The following is a 20,701-nucleotide window of genomic DNA, read 5'->3' as shown; positions in this document are numbered from 1 at the left end:
TATCGTTAGGTATACATTAAAAAAAATACAATTAACAATATTTTATTTTCTTGCATTAATAAAATAAGACGGAATGAAAATTAAAATTTCAGTTTGATTGTAATTTAGACAAATTTTAAGACATGGGAAGTGTAATTTCTTACATTACTTACTATATAACCACGCGCGAGAAGGGTTGCGGAGGTGCTGCATAGAATACAGAGCAAAGGTTGTGGTCCCGCATTTCAATTAAATATTTTAATCTTCTCAATTCTATTATAATTCTAATCCAAGAAAAGGCCGAGGCTGGAATCTAAAATAATCCGAGACGAAACGGGAAATAAAGAACGAAAAAGGAAATAAAGAGAAAGAAATAATGGCCATTCCATGGCAATGACCAGAACAACAGCAACAATGTTGCTGGGTAGTTAGCAGAATCATCGAATGCCACACCTCTTCTCTTACGTCTTCGTTCGCCGTTTCAATTTTTCCCCGTAAATCGTGATGGAAGCCTTGATCGAGTTATGCGACCTAATTGCGCAGAATCCATCGCAATTCTCCGACAAGCTTTCTTGGATATGCGACAAATGTCCTCCGCCGGAGTACCTCTCTGCGGGATCTCCTAGGGTTTCGCGCTCTCAGCTCAATGCCGTCCTCGCAGTCTCTCGCTTCCTCTCTAACTGCCCCGATTCCACCGATCTGCGCCCTAAGTCCGTTGTTCTCGAGTTCCTACGTGCCATTCCTCACTCCTTCACTCAATCCTTCTGGCCTCACCCTTTCAGCGCCGATTCCGTTTCCTCTTTCTTCGTCGATTTCCTCCGCTACGTCTCCGAGGCCGCGCAATCTTCGCCCGATTTTTCCGACGAGGTCGCCGAATTCTCCGGGGAAGTTGTCGTATCGGCGATTTCCGAACCGCACTCCGGGATTGCTAGGGCTTTCTTGGTCGCGCTGTCGCAGAACTTTCTTCCGATTTTGTCTTCCGATGCCGGCAGATTGGTGACCTGTTTAATCGATCAATTTGCGGTACCGAACGTGGCTGTCCCAGGCACGCCGAGGGAACTCCTTGCGGACAATTCATCGTCTCAGGGCTCGCCACTCAGTGTAAACCAACAATCCCTGGCCAATTTCAATAGCAGTCCGGGGAATGAGGCGACGAGCAATGTCTCCGGTTCTTCGAGCGGTGCGGCTTCGAAGGGTGCGGACGACGCCAGCACGGCATCGTCAAGAGGAATGGTGAATGGAGGCAACCATGTTTGGAGGAGTAATGCGGATCAGTTGGTGCAGAACTTGGGTTTGAATGATGGTAGTCTAGGAGCGGTCTCGTCTGGCCAGCAAATTACTTCGTTCGAGGAAGAGTCGGTGGAGTTCTTGGAGAGGCAAGAAATAGCTTTTAAGTTGATTGCTCACGTGTTGGAGAAGGTCTCCATTGATGCTGCGCTTTTGGAGCAGGTTAGGTTGATTGGGAAGAAGCAGATTCAGTCCATGTCTGTTTTTCTGAAGGTGATTTTTCTTCTACATGTGCTTCCGTCTGTAGTCACTTTATTTGTTATGCTTGTGTGGGTTAGTGAGAATGTCTTGGTTTACTCGATGTGGATTGTGGGATTCAGTTAAAATTTAGATTAACGTGAAGAGTGAGCGTTTTTCAACATTTGCTATTCCTGCAGATAAGGAAGAGGGATTGGCATGATCAGGGGTCACTTCTGAAAGCTAGAATTAATACCAAACTGTCAGTTTATAAAGCTGCAGTGAACCTGAAAATCAAGAGCCTTTCGGCGCTGGATTCCGATTCGAGATCTGTCAAGAGGTTGGTTTATGAGACAGTTGCGATATTGATTGATGCTGCCGAGGCATGCTTACTCTCTGGATGGCGTAAGTTGAGGTCGTGTGAAGAGCTCTTCAATTCATTGCTTCATGGAGTTGCACAAATTGCTATTTCCCGAGGAGGACAGCCGCTACGAATTTTGCTTATTCGCCTAAAGCCAATTGTTCTCAACGTTTGTGCTCAGGTGCACTTTGGTACTTATCAATATTATATTTCCGCTGGCATTTTCTTTTGAAACTTAGATTCCAACTGACATTCAATTGCATTGTATATATATCCTCAAAATGTTTTTGTAACAGCCTGATACATGGAGTAACACCCAGGGGGCCATGTTTGAGAGTGTCACCAAGGCCAGCTGTCAGATTATTGAATCCTGCTGGACTAAGGAGCGGGCCCCTGTTGACACATACATTATGGGATTGGCTACTAGCATACGCGAACGAAATGATTATGAGGAACAGGTACATGTGTGTCATGTCAACATTGAACTGTCATTTTTTTAAAATTTTTTTTGTAAATATTTATAGAAAAAAAACTTGTCCATCTATTCAGATATACATGTTGATTTAGAATTTCATACATTCCCAAATGTTGTGTGGACCTCAGCAGGGTCATACTTCAGTGTTCACTCCCTTTATTCTCATTCTCACCAATTGCATTCATAATTATATCCATTCATATGGTTGGTAGGTTTTTCCTGTTTCATTTGCACTGTATCCGGGGGTCCAAAATTGTTGACATATTTTTAATTTTAAGCATGTTAATTTCATTTTATCCATTTTACATTATTTTATTGCTTAAGGAATCTTGTTGCCATCAGGACAATCAAGAGAAACCTGCAGTTCCTGTTGTACAGCTTAACGTTATACGTCTGTTTGCCAAACTCAGTGTTGCGGTCAACAAGTCTGAGCTGGTAGATGTGATATTACCTCTTTTTATCGAAAGCTTAGAAGAGGGTGATGCTTCAACTCCTAGTTTGTTGAGACTCCGAGTATGGAACTTTGTCTTCAGAGCATGTATTCTGAAGTTGATATGAGATCTTGTCAATATATTTTATGACCCTCCTCTTTGTTCAATTTTCTCAGTCCTTTGGTTTCTTGTATATCGAATCTTACAGTGTTTTTTGTTGTGATCCGTACAGATTCTTGATGCTGTGTCTCGAATGGCCAGTTTAGGTTTTGAGAAATCTTACCGCGAGACGGTGGTTTTGATGACTAGAAGTTACTTGAATAAACTTTCCAGTGTCGGGTCGGCTGAAAGCAAAACAGAGGCAGCTGAAGCCACAACCGAGCGAGTTGAAGTATGTTATATCTCTGAAAATGTCAATAAAAGATGTTAAATTTGGTTTGTTTGGTCAATGTCAAATGGATTCTCACTAGTTGAATTACATTCTAGACTCTACCTGCAGGATTTCTTCTTATAGCTAGTGGTCTTACTAGTGATAGATTGCGTTCTGATTATCGCCATCGATTGCTTTCCCTGTGCTCTGATGTTGGTTTAGCTGCTGAGTCTAAAAGTGGAAGGTATAGCTTTTATCTTTGATGAGAACATTACATGACAGTACATATAATAATGTGTGATATTTGTTGAAAATTTGGGTAGGTATTAATTAGACTTTATTTCCTTGATGAATTATGTTTTCTGAAGATTTCACATCTGATGCTTACTCACTACAGGAGTGGAGCAGATTTCCTGGGCCCTCTACTCCCTGCAGTTGCTGCGATTTGTTCTGATTTTGATCCTACTTTAAATGTGGAGCCATCACTGTTAAAACTATTTCGAAACTTGTGGTTTTATGTTGCACTTTTTGGCCTAGCGCCTCCAATACAGAAGACTCCAGTAACTACAAAGTCTGTTTCCAGTACCCTGAACAGTGTGGGAAGCATGGGCGCAATTGCCCTTCAAGCTGTAAATGGACCATATATGTGGAATGCGGAGTGGTCTTCTGCTGTTCAGAAAATTGCTCAGGGGACTCCTCCACTAGTAAGTTGATCTAAAAATAAAAGACATTTGAAGTTTTTGAGTAAACAATTCCATGATTTTAACTTAATTGATTTTCCATTCTCAGAGCAACTTTAATGGGGTTGCATCACTCATTTTTCATCTTAAGGAACTGTTTCTTGTAGAGTTGCATTAGTTGGCAAAAAACACAAGCAATCATTTCTTATGTAAGGAATGGTTGTATTTTAGAAATTGTGGGTGCAGATACATGCAACCAACAACAACATTGATTAGCATGAACCACCAATAGCTTCCGGCCACCATCAACCAGTAACCTCTGCTACCCACCAATACCCATTAAGTGGGTTTTAGATGAATTTACTGTTATCTACAGATATGTGTACCGATCAATATTTGCAAACATTTGTTAGCAAAAAATTACAAAATTTTTAAATAACTTAATTTAAAGCAACTTATATATATTAAATTATAATTGAAAGAAGAAAATCACTTATATTGCAAAAATAGTATAGCATTGTGTTACAGCAACAATAGCATAATATTAAGTTCAAGCACATATTTAAAGAATCATAAAATAACAAAGTTAATATAATTTGATTTTGTATACATAATAATTTTGTGTATACAGGTACTGCAATATCCACAGCTTTTTAGTAAATAGGTAGGTAGAGAAAAGTTTGTTTAATCAAACCTAGGGGTATGGATATTTTTACCCACAGATGTTTACTTGTGCAGATAATTTTGCCATCCCTAGTCACTGCCCACCATCATAAGTTTCATCAACAAAACTCAAACCCATAATTGTAGAAACCATTGAAACATCATCAATAGTGGATAACCATCAACTACCATGATAAACCACCTGAAACCAAAAATGCATGGGGAGATTAAGAGAGGGGGAGGGGAGGAAAAATGACGTCTTTAGAAAGTGATCGCAAATTAATAAAGGAACCAAAAGCTTTAAGGGAGAGTGCTCATATTTTTCTTGAGAGAAAGTTGGATAAAATAATTCCAAATGATTCATTTAAAATCTTATAATTGATTCTACAGAACAGTGAGCAATTGGTGAAGGAGGAAGCTTGGGGAAACAGAGTGAAAAAGAGATTTGGGTGGGTTGCATTTAATAGAGAACCAAGTTGCTTAAAATGAAAAAAAAATGGGTCACAAAAAATTTTAAATTAAAATATTAATTTATGCAACTGGTGCAGGTTGCACTGTAAATGTTGCTCTCACGATTAATCTTTTTTTTTTGCAATGCCCTCAATTGATTAATTTTTTCCTACTTGAAGAATAGTATTGAGCAATTTTTGAGATGCATCAAAATAATAATAAAAAACACAACAAAATCTGAGCTAAAGATATTTTAATATTATCTCAAGTTTTGGTTTCCTGTGCCTGCAAGCACTATTTTCATGCATGAATTGCTCCTAAGAATGGAATAGCTCCTCAGTTTTTGTTCCCGAGTAAAAATGGAATAGCTCATCAATTTGTCACACTGTATTTTGCACACAATTCATTTTATCTTTAATAAAATTTGCCATTCTGGCCAACAAAATAAACTTTTTTTTTTCCTGTGGTTTTCTAGATTATTATGAATTCAATAGCTTTCTCTATGTCCCCCAAAATCTAACTGTTTTCTGTGCAACAGACTGAAGTTTTACTTTTTTATTTCCCCGTTTCTGTCCAGGTTGTTAGCTCAGTGAAATGGCTTGAGGATGAGTTAGAATTAAATGCTTTGCACAACCCAGGCAGTCGTCGAGGTAGTGGCAATGAGAAAGCTGCTCTTGCACAGAGAGCTGCTCTTTCTGCAGCCTTAGGAGGGAGAGTCGATGTCCCTTCAATGACCACAATCTCAGGTGAATTTTACTTACTTTTTATATTTATTAATTTTCTAATTACATGAATCGTCAATGCCTTCAGATTTTTTGGAGTGGTGCTTCATCTTGTGTTATCAGGTCCTTCACCTGTTTAACAGTCCTTCCTTGTGCGATACATTGCTGTTGGAAACAATCGATTGTAAATTCTGGCTGATACTTTACATGCCTTTGGCTGTCTTTTAACATGTTTGGACATATGCTGGCATGTCTTAGACTGACATTTTGTATACAACTTGTTCATAGCCTTGTTCCGTTAACAAACATAAAAATTAATTTATTTTTCTATGATGTGTTTTGTGTCAACTTCATTTTATATGGAAGTCTGAACATAGCTGTTATTGGTTTGTGAACATGGATACAATCTTTCATCTTCATGGTTAAAGTGATTGTTTTTATTATTGAATCAATTTTACTTGTTTGTTACACCCTTAACTTGTTCATATCCTTGTGCTGTTGACAAGCTATTAAAATTTCACTCGACCCTGTTTTATATATTCAAATTCTTTCTGTTTTTTGTGTGGAATGGTTGATTTTACACTTTTTTAGCTTGACAAGTTGGAAAATTCTAATTTCTAATTTGGTGGCTTCTTGGATTATGTTTAGGTTGGAATTTACCCCCTTCTTAACTCTGATGATCATTTTTGTTGAACACCCATTACTCTATCATGACAGTTGTGGTGCTTTTCTTTTGTTTATTTGTTTTGCAGGAGTGAAGGCTACTTATCTACTCGCTGTAGCTTTTCTTGAGATCATCCGCTTCAGCAGCAATGGTGGAATACTAAATGGTGGCACTGCTATGGATGCTGCTAGAAGTGCCTTTACTTGTGTTTTTGAATATCTCAAGACACCAAATCTAATGCCAGCTGTCTTCCAGTGTTTAACAGCAATTGTCCACAGGGCTTTTGACACAGCTGTGTCATGGCTGGTAGGCATTAGTTTCACTTTTGACTACATTTGTTGCAAAAGCTTAAGCTGATTAGAAACAGGTTCGACTAATTTGTGATTAACCTGCTAAACCTCAACCCAAGGAGCGAGGACATGTTTACATAGTATTAAGCAATTATTATCTAAATTGGGCTAGCTAATTAATTAATTAATAACATTTTCTAACTTCACATTGTTTACTATTCATCCCAAAGATTTAAGGTGGTAGCAAAAAATACCTATGGTATGTATATGTAAAACAACTCTATGCTGTGTTTCTTGTTTGAAGAATGTTACTTGTGTCAATTATTTTTCATTTATGAATACAGCCAAGGTGGCTGATCCTTAGGTTGCAAAAGAATTTATCCATCAGGGAAGTATTACAACATAATAACTCTTTGCTCAGTAGCATCAGGAAGTTTGACAAGAAATATGCCAGAAAATGCATAAGAATTTTTGTTCAAGCAATTAGTATCACACTATTCATCCAAAGTCTACTGTATATCACACTATTCACTACATTTGTATACCAATTTGTTTTCGTCAAGTAGGTCCTGCAGAGATCTAGAATGTCACCTCATATGTCCTAATGGAGGACTAAAGTGGTAACACAAGGATGAGTTTGGTAACTAGTTTGTACTTTTAAGGGACAAATTTGGTGACAAAAATATTTAAAGGACAAGGATTTACTATCTGTTTGTAACTGGGTTTACTCGTTAAATAATTAGCATATGCATTTACTTATTTTTGGTCAAACCTTCAATAGAAATTTAAACATTGTTATACCTGGCTTGTATTGACAAATTCCATAGGTTAATGCCCTTTTATGTTTTAAGTGACTCTGAATTCGTATGGTGGTATAATCTTGATTAGGTGCATGTGACTTAACGATTCTGGTTAGCTTAAATACTAGATTTCTCCTTTATGTTCCCATTTATGTTATCCTCTTTGTGGAAGGATGATTTTTGTGCTGTTATCTCTGTCTTGGCACTATATGGACATGCTGATTGGTCTGGCTTCAGGAATATCGAGTATCTGAAATAGGCCATGAAGCTGAGACTCGAGACTCAATACTTACAGTGCATACCTCTTTCCTAATCAAAAGTCTGTCCCAGAGGGAGGATCACATACGAGATATTGGGGAGAACTTATTGAATCAACTTAGAGATAAGTTTCCACAGGTAAATTTTCAATAGTGTATGTTTTAAATGTGCATGTAGTTATTTGCCTTATGTCTCTTTGCCTTCTTTTCTTGAATTCTGCATTATATTTACGATTAGAGTGGTATCTTTGCAGGTTTTATGGGATTCTTCCTGCTTAGACTCTTTGCTATTTTCGTTTAATGATGACTCTTCTTCTACTGTCATCAATGATCCTGCTTGGACAGCAACAGTTCGTACCTTGTATCAACGAATTGTTCGGGAATGGATAATTAAATCACTTTCAAGTGCTCCATGCACTAGCCAGGGCCTTCTTCAGGTTGACCAGATCTGTTTCATTGCTAAAAATATCAGTTTTTTTTTTTTTTTTTGTAGTTTTCTTTTCATCATTTTCTCAACATTTTGGGCGCATGCTTGCTGTAGGGAGGAGGGGGAGCTATGGTTTTTCCTTTATGTAACTAAAATTATAATATTTATTTGAAAATTGAAATACAAATTCCTGTTTTAAGAAAGTGCCAAATGCTGGATGATGTTCTTTTCCTCTGGGGTTGAGCATCATCATCTACACAAAAAAAGTTTTATAGAAAATTCGAGGTATAATTTTGTATGCATTTGGCTTCTCCTGTTAATTCCCTTCATTTGCCTTTCTATATCCTTTTTTTATACCATAAGTAATGGTTTGTATACGGCTACACTGAAGATTCTAGTGAACTTCAATTCTGAAATTGATCTTCTTGCATAAGTTTTTTTGTGCCTTAATTCCTTCCATTTTGATTGTTATTACTTGCTAATGCATATATCTTTCCATTTAAATTTTCTATAGGCAACATTGTCCAAATATCTTAATTTTGATGTAGTCCTCATAGTTTTCCCTTTGCACATCTGTCTATGTATTTCATGTCAGGATCAACTTTGTAAAGCAAATACTTGGCAAAGAGCACAGCCCACTATTGATGTTGCTTTACTTTTATCTGAAATAAAAATTGGCACGGGGAAAAATGACAGCTGGCCAATACAAACAGCAAATATTCCTGCAGTCATGGCTGCAGCAGCTGCAGCTTCAGGAGCAAACTTAAAGGCGTCAGAGTCTTTTAATTTAGAGGTTATCAGTTCTGGTAAGTGTAACCAAGCTGCAGCAACAGTTAAGTGCAACCATGCTGGAGAAATTGCTGGCATGAGAAGGTTGTATAACAGCATTGGTGGGTTTCAGTCTGGTACTGCACCTCCTGGTCTTGGAATTGGGGCTGGGCTTCAAAGAATAATATCTGGAGCTTTTCCTCAGCAGCCACAAGCTGAGGATGACTCATTCAATGGAATGTTGCTTAATAAGTTTGTGCGTTTACTTCAGCAGTTTGTCAACACAGCAGAGAAAGGTGGGGAAGTGGTCAGGTCAGAATTTCGTGATACTTGCTCTCAGGCTACTGTGCTGCTTTTGTCAAATTTGGTAAATGCCTTTCTCACCAGTATTTAGTTGGTAATAGCTAAAGTTAGAACTCAAGGAATCTGTGTTTTGTTCCTTTATCTGAGTTATGTTTTTCTTATGGACAAGAGTTCTGGATCCAAATCAAACGTGGAGGGCTTCTCACAACTTCTTCGTCTTCTTTGCTGGTGTCCTGCTTACATTTCGACTCATGATGCAATGGAAACTGGTGTTTTCATATGGACATGGTTGGTTTCTGCTGCCCCTCAGCTTGGAGCTCTCGTTCTTGCTGAGCTGGTTGATGCATGGTTATGGACAATTGACACTAAGCGGGGTCTTTTTGCCTCTGAAGCAAGGTATTCAGGACCTTTTGCAAAATTGAAGCCTCACCTGTCCCCTGGGGAGCCTGAGTTGCAGCCTGAGATTGATCCTGTTGAGCAGATAATTGCTCATCGACTATGGCTTGGATTTCTCATTGATCGCTTTGAGGTTATAAGTTGCTCACCTTATTTGTTAACTTACTTTTTCTTGTCTTGCCACTTGTTTATCTAATCATTATAATAGTTTCGGTGTATTTTTTTTAAAAATCTTAGTGGCCATATGTTTTTGGATATTCCTGTTGTATAAAAAAACTTCATTAGTTCATGACTGGTTATTGGGTAAATTTTAGTTTGAGTAACCTAAGATTTGCCTTGCTAATCTCTTTCACTGTTCACTATTAAGAAAGTCAGAAACAGAACCTCTAGTACAATCCAGGTATTCAAGAGATCTAGTTCTCTCCCAGTGCCTAAAGGCCTTAATCTTATCTCAATTAACAGGATACCTCTCTCTTATTTTACAGGCAACGTGCCTTATTTCTGCTAATTACCCCAGGTCCCAGTTAACTACCTACCTCATTAAAAGTTACTAACAAACGCCAAAAGATTTCACGTACTAACACCTAGGTCTAATGCTAACATACACTTGACAGTTATCAATCCACTGGTTAGGTTGAATGTAGTTAAATGTGAAATTGGTCAGGTTGAATCTTTGATTTCTCTATCAATCTACTGGATTTTTGAGTAAACAATTGTCATAGTTGTTGGATATGGATTTATGAATTCAGGAACATATTCATGAACTACCCTTTATATAAAAAATGATAGTCAGTTCTTGATTAGTGGATCATATGGGATATTATTATGGTATTAAATTGCCACTAAATGTTTGTTGTTGGTGTGTTTATGCTGATGGGCCAATTGCTAATGATTTTTTTAAAACATTTAATATGTTGATATGCATCACAATTTATCTATTCAAAGATTGAAATGCTTGAGCAGGGCATTGCCTTGTCCCGTACCACCTTTATTGTATTAAATACTGAATCTAGTTTCAGCTTAAAAAATTGAAATTATTTTCATTACTTCCATGGATCACTAAACTAAATATCTTGCCCCTTGTAGGCGGTTCGGCACCAAAGTGTAGAGCAACTCCTACTTCTTGGTAGGATGTTGCAGGGGACAACAAAGCTTCCCTGGAATTTTTCACATCATCCTGCAGCCACTGGCACTTTTTTCACTCTCATGCTTCTAGGGCTAAAGTACTGCTCTTGCCAGTTTCAGGGCAATCTACAAAAGTTTCAACTAGGGCTTCAGCTACTGGAAGACCGAATTTATAGGTAACCCGAGTGTCTCTTATAGTATTCTTTTGGCATTCTTGGTGCATTTCTCCTAAATTGTTCTTTTTATTTACCTGTGCTCAGAATAGGGCTGGCAATATTGCTTTGTTTCTACTATTTATTGATCAATTTGTGCCCTTCTGTATGAAGTGTGCATTTTGCTGCTACTTGACATATTTCATGATAGATCATAAACTCTATTCATTATTCAGCTCCTGTCTTCTTTCAAGGTTTTAATTTCCATACTTGGTGGCTTGATATGTTTTATGGTAACTTCACAATTTAGGCCTACTTTCTTTTTAGATGGTCATATTTTGTCTGTATGACAATATGCTTCGGCAGTTCAGCGGACTTTGCTGGGATAAATTGTAGAACTGGTGAATTTATGTAGTTTAACTGTGCTCAAGTCAATTCAATCTCTGAGCCCTCCAAATTTTTTCTGCCCAATGCCCAGATATTCCAATCTTTTCATTATGTTCTCCTAGACTAAATTTGAAATGTGTGCTTCAGTTTATCTTTCATGCGAGCTGAATGCTTTGCCCTGTTTTAAAAAAATTCTGGAAATTACCTAGATGGTTATGGTAAAATAGTGTATCTTTTGTATTCTTTTATTTTATCTTTTCTACTGAAAATCAATAGAAATGTGCCTTGTCCCACTCACAATGGATACTTGTATCTCTTAATAATGTTAAATCCATCATTTCCTTCAATTGGAGTTGGAACTCTTGATGGCTGAGGGGTTGGCAGAATGTGTGTTTGTGCGTTTGGGATGCAGGGGTGGTATAACTGCAATGGACTTGTCTGGTATTTCATGTTAGCTCTGATGTAAACTAGATTTTTGGGCCTTTATGGATATTTTCTTATCATGCATCTTTACATTTAAATGGATGGTTCTGCTTGAGCAATTAGCTTCTTGCAAAGATAAACCCAAATTGGATTCATCAAGTTCACCTTTCTTTGGAGTTGGACTAATTGAAAATGTTATTTGGTGCATTTGCAGGGCTGCTTTGGGCTGGTTTGCTTTTGAACCTGAATGGTTTGACACAAACTATACAAATTTTTCTCACTGTGAGGCCCAGTCTGTTTCTCTATTTGTTCAGTACCTTTCAAATATGAAAGGAGATACTGTTCAATTTGGTTCAAAAGAAAATGGACAAGATAATGGGAACCCTTTGGCTGAGGTAAATTGTTGACTTTTTTTGGTTTTAACTTTTCCAAGGGACTTGAAAATATCCTAATAGTAATATCTACATGTGTAGGGTGATCACTCTCATCCTGTTTGGGGTCAAATGGAGAACTATGCTGTAGGCAGAGAAAAACGGAGGCAGCTACTTTTAATGCTTTGCCAACATGAGGCTGACAGGCTTGAGGTTTGGGCACAGCCGACTAACACAAAGTATACATATTTGTTTTTGACCACTGGAATTGATTGTATCTTTTGTTTTTCTTGGTTGTCCTGAGCTTTCAAATACCTGGTATGTATTTTCAGGGAAAATATTTCCCGACCCAAGATTAGCTCAGATAAATGGATAGAGTATACTAGGACTGCCTTCTCGGTGGATCCAAGGATTGCTTTATGCTTGGCCTCAAGGTTCCCAACCAATTCATTTGTGAAAACTGAAGTAACTCAGCTGGTTCAGGTATGTATTTTTCCCTCAATAGCAAAGATTGTGAACTGGAAATCCTAGTCAGTTTAGTGTCTGCAATTGGGAATGTTTGAATAAGTCAACATTAAAATGTTTGGAGCTACTACCTGTTCCTATGTTCTCTTGATATTTGATGTCAGAGAGTGGGAGTTTAGGATTGGATTTATGGGTAGGAAGTGTAGGATTGAAGGGTTAGTGTGAGTAGCTAATTGCAATAGGAGTCTTATGGTAATATAATGTGGTTTAAGGAGGGGTCAATCGGTTTTGGGCACAGTGAAGTGTAAGCAGTTCTTTTTGCAAAAGGTTTTGGTTTGATAGGGAAAATTGAAGTCTGAGGCAATTAAATTTTTTAACCAAAGAATGTTTTATTCTGTCCAGTGCCTATCAAAGAAGTCAGGTTTGGGTGGTGTGACATGAAAAACAAAGAAAATCATAATAGTAGCTGAGAAGACAACAAACCTAGGAAGGAACCATGCGGAGTTTGATTTGTTGCCAGCATTCATAATCTGATCATTCTATCAAAAGAAAGCATTAGAAGTGTTTAGATTGACCTTCTATAAATATCCTAGTCACACAGGGATATGAACTACTACTAATTGCATGAGGGAAACCTAGACATCTAAAGGAACATGAAAATTATATGAGAAAATTAGAGATGCCGGAAACTAGGTCCTTACAATCAACGATACTCCTTTGTTCAAGAAAATTGAACAGAAACACTGAACTTCAAAATTGTATAAAATAAAAGACAAAACTAGAGTTTGCAAATGCACAGAACCTCTAGCCCTGACACGTTCCCTTTCCCTTTAACATACACCTTACGATAGATACTGGTTTGAATGAAGAGATTAACAGAAAGAAAGGGAATTTTTATTGAGTATCTTTCTCCTACACTAGATCAATGCAAGCCAAAGTGAAGAGCAACAATGGTTTAGAGCAAAGTATTCAGGAACTCAAGAGCCTGGACTCTCCTACCAAAAACTAATTGACCAGCTAACTGCCTTAACCTACATTCTCTTCCTCTACGTATATTCTTCCTCTGGTACGTTAAGGGAGCTAACTAATTGCAACTTCTCTAACAATTTTAACTGACAGGGTGTAACAAAGGTTAGTCCACTTGATTCCTTGCCTATCCTTATTTCTCCTAATGTAAACATTCCTAATTGGGGTCGGTTGTTAACCACCTTAGTAATAGAAGTCTGTTGGGCACAAAAACTAAATCGAATAATACCTATGTTGGGCGATCAATTCAACCTAAAAAGCTTAACCTGTTCAGAGGAAGCACACAACTGATTTTATATATCAAATAAAACCATCCCCTCACGCTAGAGCCAATTGGTCTTTAAGGGTGGACAAGGCACAGGTTTATTTTACCACATGCTGAAATTATTTAAATGTGAAGAATGGGGGGATGAAGGATTGAACACTTGACCATTTGGTCACAAAGGCTCAATACGGTATCAAGCCCCAACATGACCTATAAACTTAAGCTGTTGGATTGTGCCGTGGCAGCATGTGTGTTCTTGTTTCTCTAACAACTGAAGTAGCATAAAATCGAAGCCCAAATACATCCTAATACCAGTAAATACAAATCTCACTAAAATAGTCCTAGGACTATTATACATAGTAACAACTTATTGATATCAGTAACAAAAAACAATTTGATCGAGTAAAGTTGTGGAGTTTACAATCTGCACCAAAATGAAGATTAGACTAAAATAGAGTTGATTTGCTTTTAGCTTTTGCTTTCTGGATGTGAGCATGTGTTGAGTCGTGTATCTGCAAGGAATAAAGAAAGGAAATAAATTTGCTAATGATCAAAGGAGCTAATATTTTACAAGATAAAGATTATTCAATTTTATATCCAATTCTATAAATTTTGGCTTATAGGAAACACTATTAGTTACAAATTTGGGTTCAATAAAGATGGGGGATTGCAAACTTAGTAAACAAATACATTGAAATATGATGGTATTGAATTTGCTGTCTTGAACTGAAATTTCATACATTTTAAATTCTAATAAATCTTTCAGTTACATTTTATGATTCATATTGCTTTGTCTTCAAGGAGGAAATATGATCAGCTTTGTCTGAGTTATATTTTCTGTTATATCTGAGTCTCACACACACACACACACACACACATATATATATATATATATCAATGGAAAATTTATTCTTCTATTGTGTAGTTTTTTTTTTTCATTCCTGTTGTTCTCTGTCATGACTCATCTAAGCTCATTATCTTGCAAAATATGACAATAGCTTTGCTTTACAGACGCATATAGTGAATGTGCGCAACATACCAGAAGCATTACCTTACTTTATTACCCCAAAGGCTGTTGATGATAATTCAGTGCTCTTGCAACAACTGCCCCATTGGGCTCCTTGCTCTATTACACAAGCTCTTGAGTTCCTTACTCCTGCTTACAAGGGGCATCCACGGGTCATGGCATATGTTCTAAGGGTTTTGGAATCCTATCCTCCTGAACGAGTGACCTTCTTCATGCCACAGCTGGTGCAATCTTTGCGACATGATGAAGGGGTTAGATATCTATTGAAACTTAATTTCATGGTTTATCCCTTAGTATCTGCTTTCCTCCTTCTGTTTGTCGATTCTCAGATAAAGCCTGATTTTTCATTTTTTTTCACCATTTCTACAGCATAAATGAACCTTGTGTTTTTAGTCATGTAATCAAATTGATATTTTGAAATGATCATGGGTATCAAACAAAAATATGGAGATAAAATTAATGTTTTTCACTATGTTGAATCTCACTATGCATTTGTTCTCTGAATCTTTTGAGTCACTTCTCCAATTCTTTTTTTTAACTTATAAAATATTTTGACATTGTAATTTATTTCCTTTTCCCAATTTGAAAATCCCATTGAGTGAGCCCTCTTAAATATCTAACCTTTTAAAATGAACATTTTCTCCAGCTAATCTCCATTAACTGATGTAAAAGTGTAAATAACATCAGGCCAATAATGAATTTCAATGTCTTTTTACTTAATGACCGGTTGCATAATTAAATTTTGCAGAGATTAGTTGAAGGTTATCTGCTTAGAGCTACTCAAAGAAGTGACATATTTGCCCATATTCTTATCTGGCATTTGCAGGTATAACTTGTAATTGTTCTTTATTTTTTAAACATGAAAATGATTGTTATTTATTTTTACTTGTATTATGTACATCATTCTTATTTATAATTGTGTTTTTCTTACCTGTAGATAATGGTCCTTTTTTTGTCAATATATACATTCATTACAAGTTCATTGTTTTTTATTTAATAAGTGGTTAAAGAGTTTATTTTGGACAGGGTGAAACTGTACCTGAGACAGGAAAAGATCCAAACAGTGGGAAGGTATATCAAAAGAAAGTTTCTTCACATCTAATATAGTCATTGCTATTATGTACATCATTATTTGGGCAGCATCTATGAAATTTTGAGCACTGAAACCATGGATTGACTTTGTGTTGTTGATGTTAATATATGTAATATAACAGTTATGCTTATGCAATTGATTGACTCTGGCAAGTTTTGCTTAAAAAATATTGTTATACATAGCACTCTTATTTTTATGTCTCATTTGAATTTTCATATAATTTAGGAAAACTCTTAAAACTACAAAGCACTTTTTTCTATGAATACATGTTTAGTTTTAATACATCAAAGTATAGGGAGAACAATTGATTAAAACAAATGTGAGATGCATTTCAGGACTGCCGAAGGTGAAAATTAAGACAAATAAAATAGGAGGGAGTATAGTTTTAGTTTCATGCTTATACAGTTATACAACCAGTGCATTACTATTTCTTGGCTTCAGAGTTAAATGGTGAGGTGTAATATGTAATCATATATTCAGGCTCTTAGACCATTGTAGGCTCAAAGTAAAAGTATATGGTTTAATATGTTGTCTTGAGTCTTGTCATTCAAGAAATTGCAATGAGAATACAATGTCTAGAGTTTGGCATCATCATGGACTACGGTAGGTTTCTCAATTTGCAGTTACATTTTTTAACTTTTTCTGAAATCTTTGAAACTGACATTCAATTCTGTAGCAGTAGTTTCAGTGCTCTGAGAAAAAATAGATATATTCAAAGTGAATTCTTTGTTTTTATTTTAGAATCTGTTGGATTTGTTAAAATCATGCCTTAAATAGTCTGTATCTCATTGTGCTCTTATTTCAGAATGGTTCATTTCTGGAACTGCTGCCTGCTGTAAGGCAGCGCATAATTGATGGTTTTAGTCCAAAGGCACTTGACGTATTTAAAAGAGAATTTGATTTCTTTGACAAAGTTACATCCATCTCTGGGGTACTATATCCACTTCCTAAAGAAGAACGCCGAGCTGGTATCCGAAGGTATTGGGTTGATGTTTGAAGGCTTGGTTTCTATTTCAAATTAAGTGAAAATTTCAATGTTTTTTGATGGAAGTTAATGTTTGTTTTTTGCTGAATGTGACAGGGAGTTGGAGAAAATTGAACTGGAGGGTGATGACCTTTATCTACCAACAGCTATTAACAAGCTTGTTACGGGTATTCGAGTAGATAGTGGTATTCCCTTACAATCAGCTGCAAAAGTTCCAATCATGATAACATTTAATGTCGTTGATCGAGATGGGGACAAAAATGATGTAAAGCCCCAAGCTTGCATTTTCAAGGTTAGCTGGGCTGTGTTTGTGTGATATCCTTTATAGGCTCAATTTTCAAGAATTTGTGTTTGTACTTTGTTACCCTGCCAACAAAAATGCCAAACATTGCGCTATATGGATTTAGCAAAGTCATTTCTCAAGAACAATAGCTAAGAAACTTGATACTACTATTTAGATTTGAGACCTACATTCTGATGCTCATGATTTCGGAGTCATACTAGTGATTTGGAGGAGATTTCTCAAAAAATTTGTAGTGCCCATTTTGGCCAACTCTCCACCATCTTTCTTTGGCTGAGTCACATGTATTTCCATGGTACTTGTTTTTGCAATTATGAGGCATGGTTAAGTGATCCTACTCACATTGGACCTAGTGTCCAGGTGATTTGGCAATTTTCTCTATATAAAGGTCTATGGGTCATTTCATAAAAAGTAGTGTAATAAAGCATCAATAGGAATTAATATATATAAAAATGGATATATTCATAACACAAACAAATCAAGAGCTCCGAATCAATAAAATTGAGAAGGATGTTTAAAAAAAAAATAAAAATATTTAAATAAATTTGTCTTCAAATATATTTTCACTTGATAGGGCTCATTTGGAATATGGAACAAATAAAGAGTAGTAGTAATATGCTGGAAGTGTGGTTCATGTTTGGTACACCAGTTTATATTTTTGTGCTTCTTGTCAACTGTGCTTAACTTGTGCGGGTGTGCATGTTTTGTCATTCTTGGGCTGACTGAGTTCTCGTGTTTAAGGTTGGAGATGACTGTAGACAAGATGTTCTTGCCCTTCAAGTAATTTCGCTGCTTAGAGATATATTTGAAGCTGTTGGAATAAATCTTTATCTATTTCCTTATGGTGTTCTTCCTACTGGTCCTGAGAGAGGTATAATAGAGGTGAGTTTATTCCCAATATGCTAAAGCATTGTGAGAATTCTGTGGCCTATAAGTCAAAAGTATTTTCTAGATCAGAATGGGTGGGACCAGCAATAACTGCCAACTTATGATAGTCCTTGGTAGTGTATTTTTGAGCAATATATTTCTTTTGGGAAATTGGATTCTTTCTGTCTAGAACGCACCATTGGCATGGTTGTCAAATTCTCATTTTAAACACTAGCGAGTTTTATGATCCTGCAACACAAATAAGTCGAATAACATGGAAACTCTTTATCCAACGTGTACACATTGTTTTGGACTAAGCACAATTTTGGTTGATTTTGTTTAGCTACTTCTGCATCATCTATGATTAATGAATCTAAATTTATCATGTGTTATAATTATTTTCTTTTGTTAATCTGAAAAATAATGTAAGTGCTGAGCTAGATGTTCTACAACAGTGAGCTCAAAAGGTCTGTTTATATATATATATCCAAATCAGTTTCGTTGGAAACAAGATCAATGTTAATTACTTATTATGAATATTGGGTAGGTTTTTTATGGATTTGTAATTTTTTATTTTTTAACATTTTCCAGGTTGTGCCAAATACACGTAGTAGAAGTCAGATGGGGGAAACAACTGACGGAGGTTTGTTTGAGATATTTCAGCAAGACTATGGACCTGTAGGTTCTGCCAGTTTTGAGGCTGCACGCCAGAACTTTATCATTAGCAGTGCTGGTTATGCCGTTGCTAGTCTTTTGCTTCAACCAAAGGATAGGCACAACGGGAACCTTCTCTTTGATAAGTAAGTTCTTTCTCTTTCCTCCATTACTTTGTCAGCAAGTCATTACAGATGCCTTGAAACATTGAACATCATCATTGCTTGGCCCCCATAGTTCAAATCATTTGTAATCTTCAGATCCCCTGCCCCTTCTGCTCTGTTCCCCTGCTACAAGTATATAAATTACTGGTCCAATAAATGCATCACTAATGTTCATGCTGATGCAGTGTTGGGAGGCTTGTTCATATTGACTTCGGTTTCATCCTAGAAACTTCTCCTGGTGGGAATATGCGTTTTGAAAGTGCTCATTTTAAACTGAGCCATGAGATGACACAATTACTAGATCCATCTGGTGTTATGAAAAGTGATACATGGACCCAATTTTTAAGGTAGTAATGGCATTTCTATCTAAGATCACAGACAAGTCCCCTCTTTAATCTTTTTTCAACCATGTCATTTATGAAAAACTAAGTTATTTCACTGGTTATTGTTCATTTAGTTTGTGTGTGAAGGGGTACCTAGCTGCTCGTCGACATATGGATGGGATCATCACTACTGTGGCATTAATGCTAGACAGCGGGTTACCTTGCTTCAGCAGGGGCGACCCAATTGGCAATCTTCGAAAGAGATTTCATCCGGAGATGAGTGAGCGTGAAGCGGCCAATTTCATGACCCATGTTTGTAAAGATGCTTATAATAAGTGGACAACCGCTGGCTATGACTTGATACAGTACCTGCAGCAAGGCATCGAGAAGTGAGAGATACTATAGGCCTGACGTAACATGTACATGGTTACTTGTAATTTAATATTCATTGTTGTCTTTTGCTTTGATTTTTTGAGGAATTTTCACGGTTATAGTATTAAGGAAGGAATAGTAGTAAATGGCGAGTGAAGATTCGAAAGTTCTGTAGTTTCTTTTTGCGGTTTCCTCGTGATGTAAAAAAGACAGCTTTGTAATCTTATTTATTGATAGTAAATACAATTCATTGAGGTGATGCTAACAAGCTCCCTCGCCCAGTTGTCCACTTCATCAAAATTCCTCAAGTTCAGGAAAAAGAAATGGTACAAGAGATCAAGAATTTGAAGAACGACCTCCTCCCTTGTTATTCATCATTCGTTGGAAATGCCAATAATGTTTCTCCATACTAAAATTGTTCCGTAAATGGTGAATTTTGATTCTTCTCATTACCAGATTGTTCCCCTTATATATATATATATAAAGACCAGTATTTAAGGTTATTGCAATTTTTGAAGTGAAACATTAACTTTAATTAAAATAATATTAAAAGTGCTTAAGAAATTATTAATGAAGGATGACGAAGGATACTACATGCAGCCAAACATATACCTAATTCATTAACGCGTTTCAAGGCATGTGATCCTAGCAAGCAATTGAGATATTGTATATCGTCTAATGATAAAATACATCTTTATTTAAATTTAATTTTGAAGCAAATTACTTTAAAATTCTTTTTAAAAAATTGCAAGAAAAATTATTAAATTTTCTGCGTAAATTGAACTAAAGATGATAGGTTTGTTTTCCACCATGATCAGAAACTTCCTTAGCAGGGAATATTTTTTTGGTCTATCACAGGGTGTTACTATCACTCTGTGGATGTGGTCATGATCCTGTCCCAAAGTGTTGTCAAGAGTTTTTAGAATATTTTAAAGCTAACAATCAACCTCACCTGGTGCACTCTTGGAATATAGCCAATGAGGCGTTTTCACTTAAGAAAATGCTAATATCTTAATCAGCCTTATTAAACTCGAATTAAAAAACGATTCGGTTAAAATACTGAATTATTGAGTCATTTAGTGAATAGCCGATTAAACTGATTAAGCTGAATATTTGTAAAAAATATATATTAAAATAACATCAAGGTAATTTTGCATAAACTATAGCTTGCGACTTCTGCAAATAAGATTTCTTTTATTCA

General features: G+C 36.4%; 1 protein-coding gene across 3 annotated transcripts; it reads left to right on the top strand.

The window, feature by feature from the left end:
• The first annotated feature begins 294 nt into the window (after window positions 1-294).
• On the top strand, window positions 295-19,835 carry LOC113864482 (phosphatidylinositol 4-kinase alpha 1). 3 transcript variants are annotated; one of them, XM_027498240.1, is made up of 27 exons: window positions 295-1,140; window positions 1,174-1,479; window positions 1,644-1,964; window positions 2,101-2,262; window positions 2,622-2,792; window positions 2,943-3,101; window positions 3,197-3,324; window positions 3,478-3,784; window positions 5,451-5,619; window positions 6,348-6,565; window positions 7,587-7,745; window positions 7,861-8,043; window positions 8,629-9,168; window positions 9,274-9,633; window positions 10,587-10,801; window positions 11,802-11,982; window positions 12,061-12,197; window positions 12,291-12,441; window positions 14,726-14,992; window positions 15,490-15,567; window positions 15,768-15,812; window positions 16,640-16,812; window positions 16,916-17,111; window positions 17,862-18,002; window positions 18,579-18,787; window positions 18,991-19,152; window positions 19,263-19,835. In XM_027498240.1, the coding sequence occupies exons 1-27, from the start codon at window positions 484-486 to the stop codon at window positions 19,519-19,521; spliced, it is 6,054 nt and encodes a 2,017-aa protein (XP_027354041.1). In that variant the 5' UTR covers window positions 295-483; the 3' UTR covers window positions 19,522-19,835. The 3 variants fall into 3 exon arrangements, with proteins under 3 accessions (XP_027354041.1, XP_027354040.1, XP_027354039.1); XM_027498239.1 differs by having other exon boundaries at window positions 1,644-1,985; XM_027498238.1 differs by having other exon boundaries at window positions 295-1,479; window positions 1,644-1,985.
• The last annotated feature ends 866 nt before the right edge of the window (window positions 19,836-20,701 follow it).

Source organism: Abrus precatorius, unplaced genomic scaffold (genome assembly GCF_003935025.1).
Source record: "Abrus precatorius isolate BTA unplaced genomic scaffold, Abrus_2018 Scaffold4, whole genome shotgun sequence".
NCBI classification, from domain to species: domain Eukaryota; kingdom Viridiplantae; phylum Streptophyta; class Magnoliopsida; order Fabales; family Fabaceae; genus Abrus; species Abrus precatorius.
The sequence above is the reverse complement of the archived record's forward strand: the minus strand, read 5'-3'. Positions and strand labels throughout refer to the sequence as shown.

What these genes read in the sequence shown, in the direction of transcription:
- LOC113864482 (XM_027498238.1), top strand. Translation starts at nt 484, where the DNA reads ATGGAAGCCTTGATCGAGTTATGCGACCTAATTGCGCAGAATCCATCG. An exon ending in GCTGAGTCTAAAAGTGGAAG is followed by an intron (nt 3,325 to 3,477) that starts GTATAGCTTTTA and finishes TACTCACTACAG; the next exon opens with GAGTGGAGCAGATTTCCTGG. An exon ending in TGCTGCTTTTGTCAAATTTG is followed by an intron (nt 9,169 to 9,273) that starts GTAAATGCCTTT and finishes CTTATGGACAAG; the next exon opens with AGTTCTGGATCCAAATCAAA.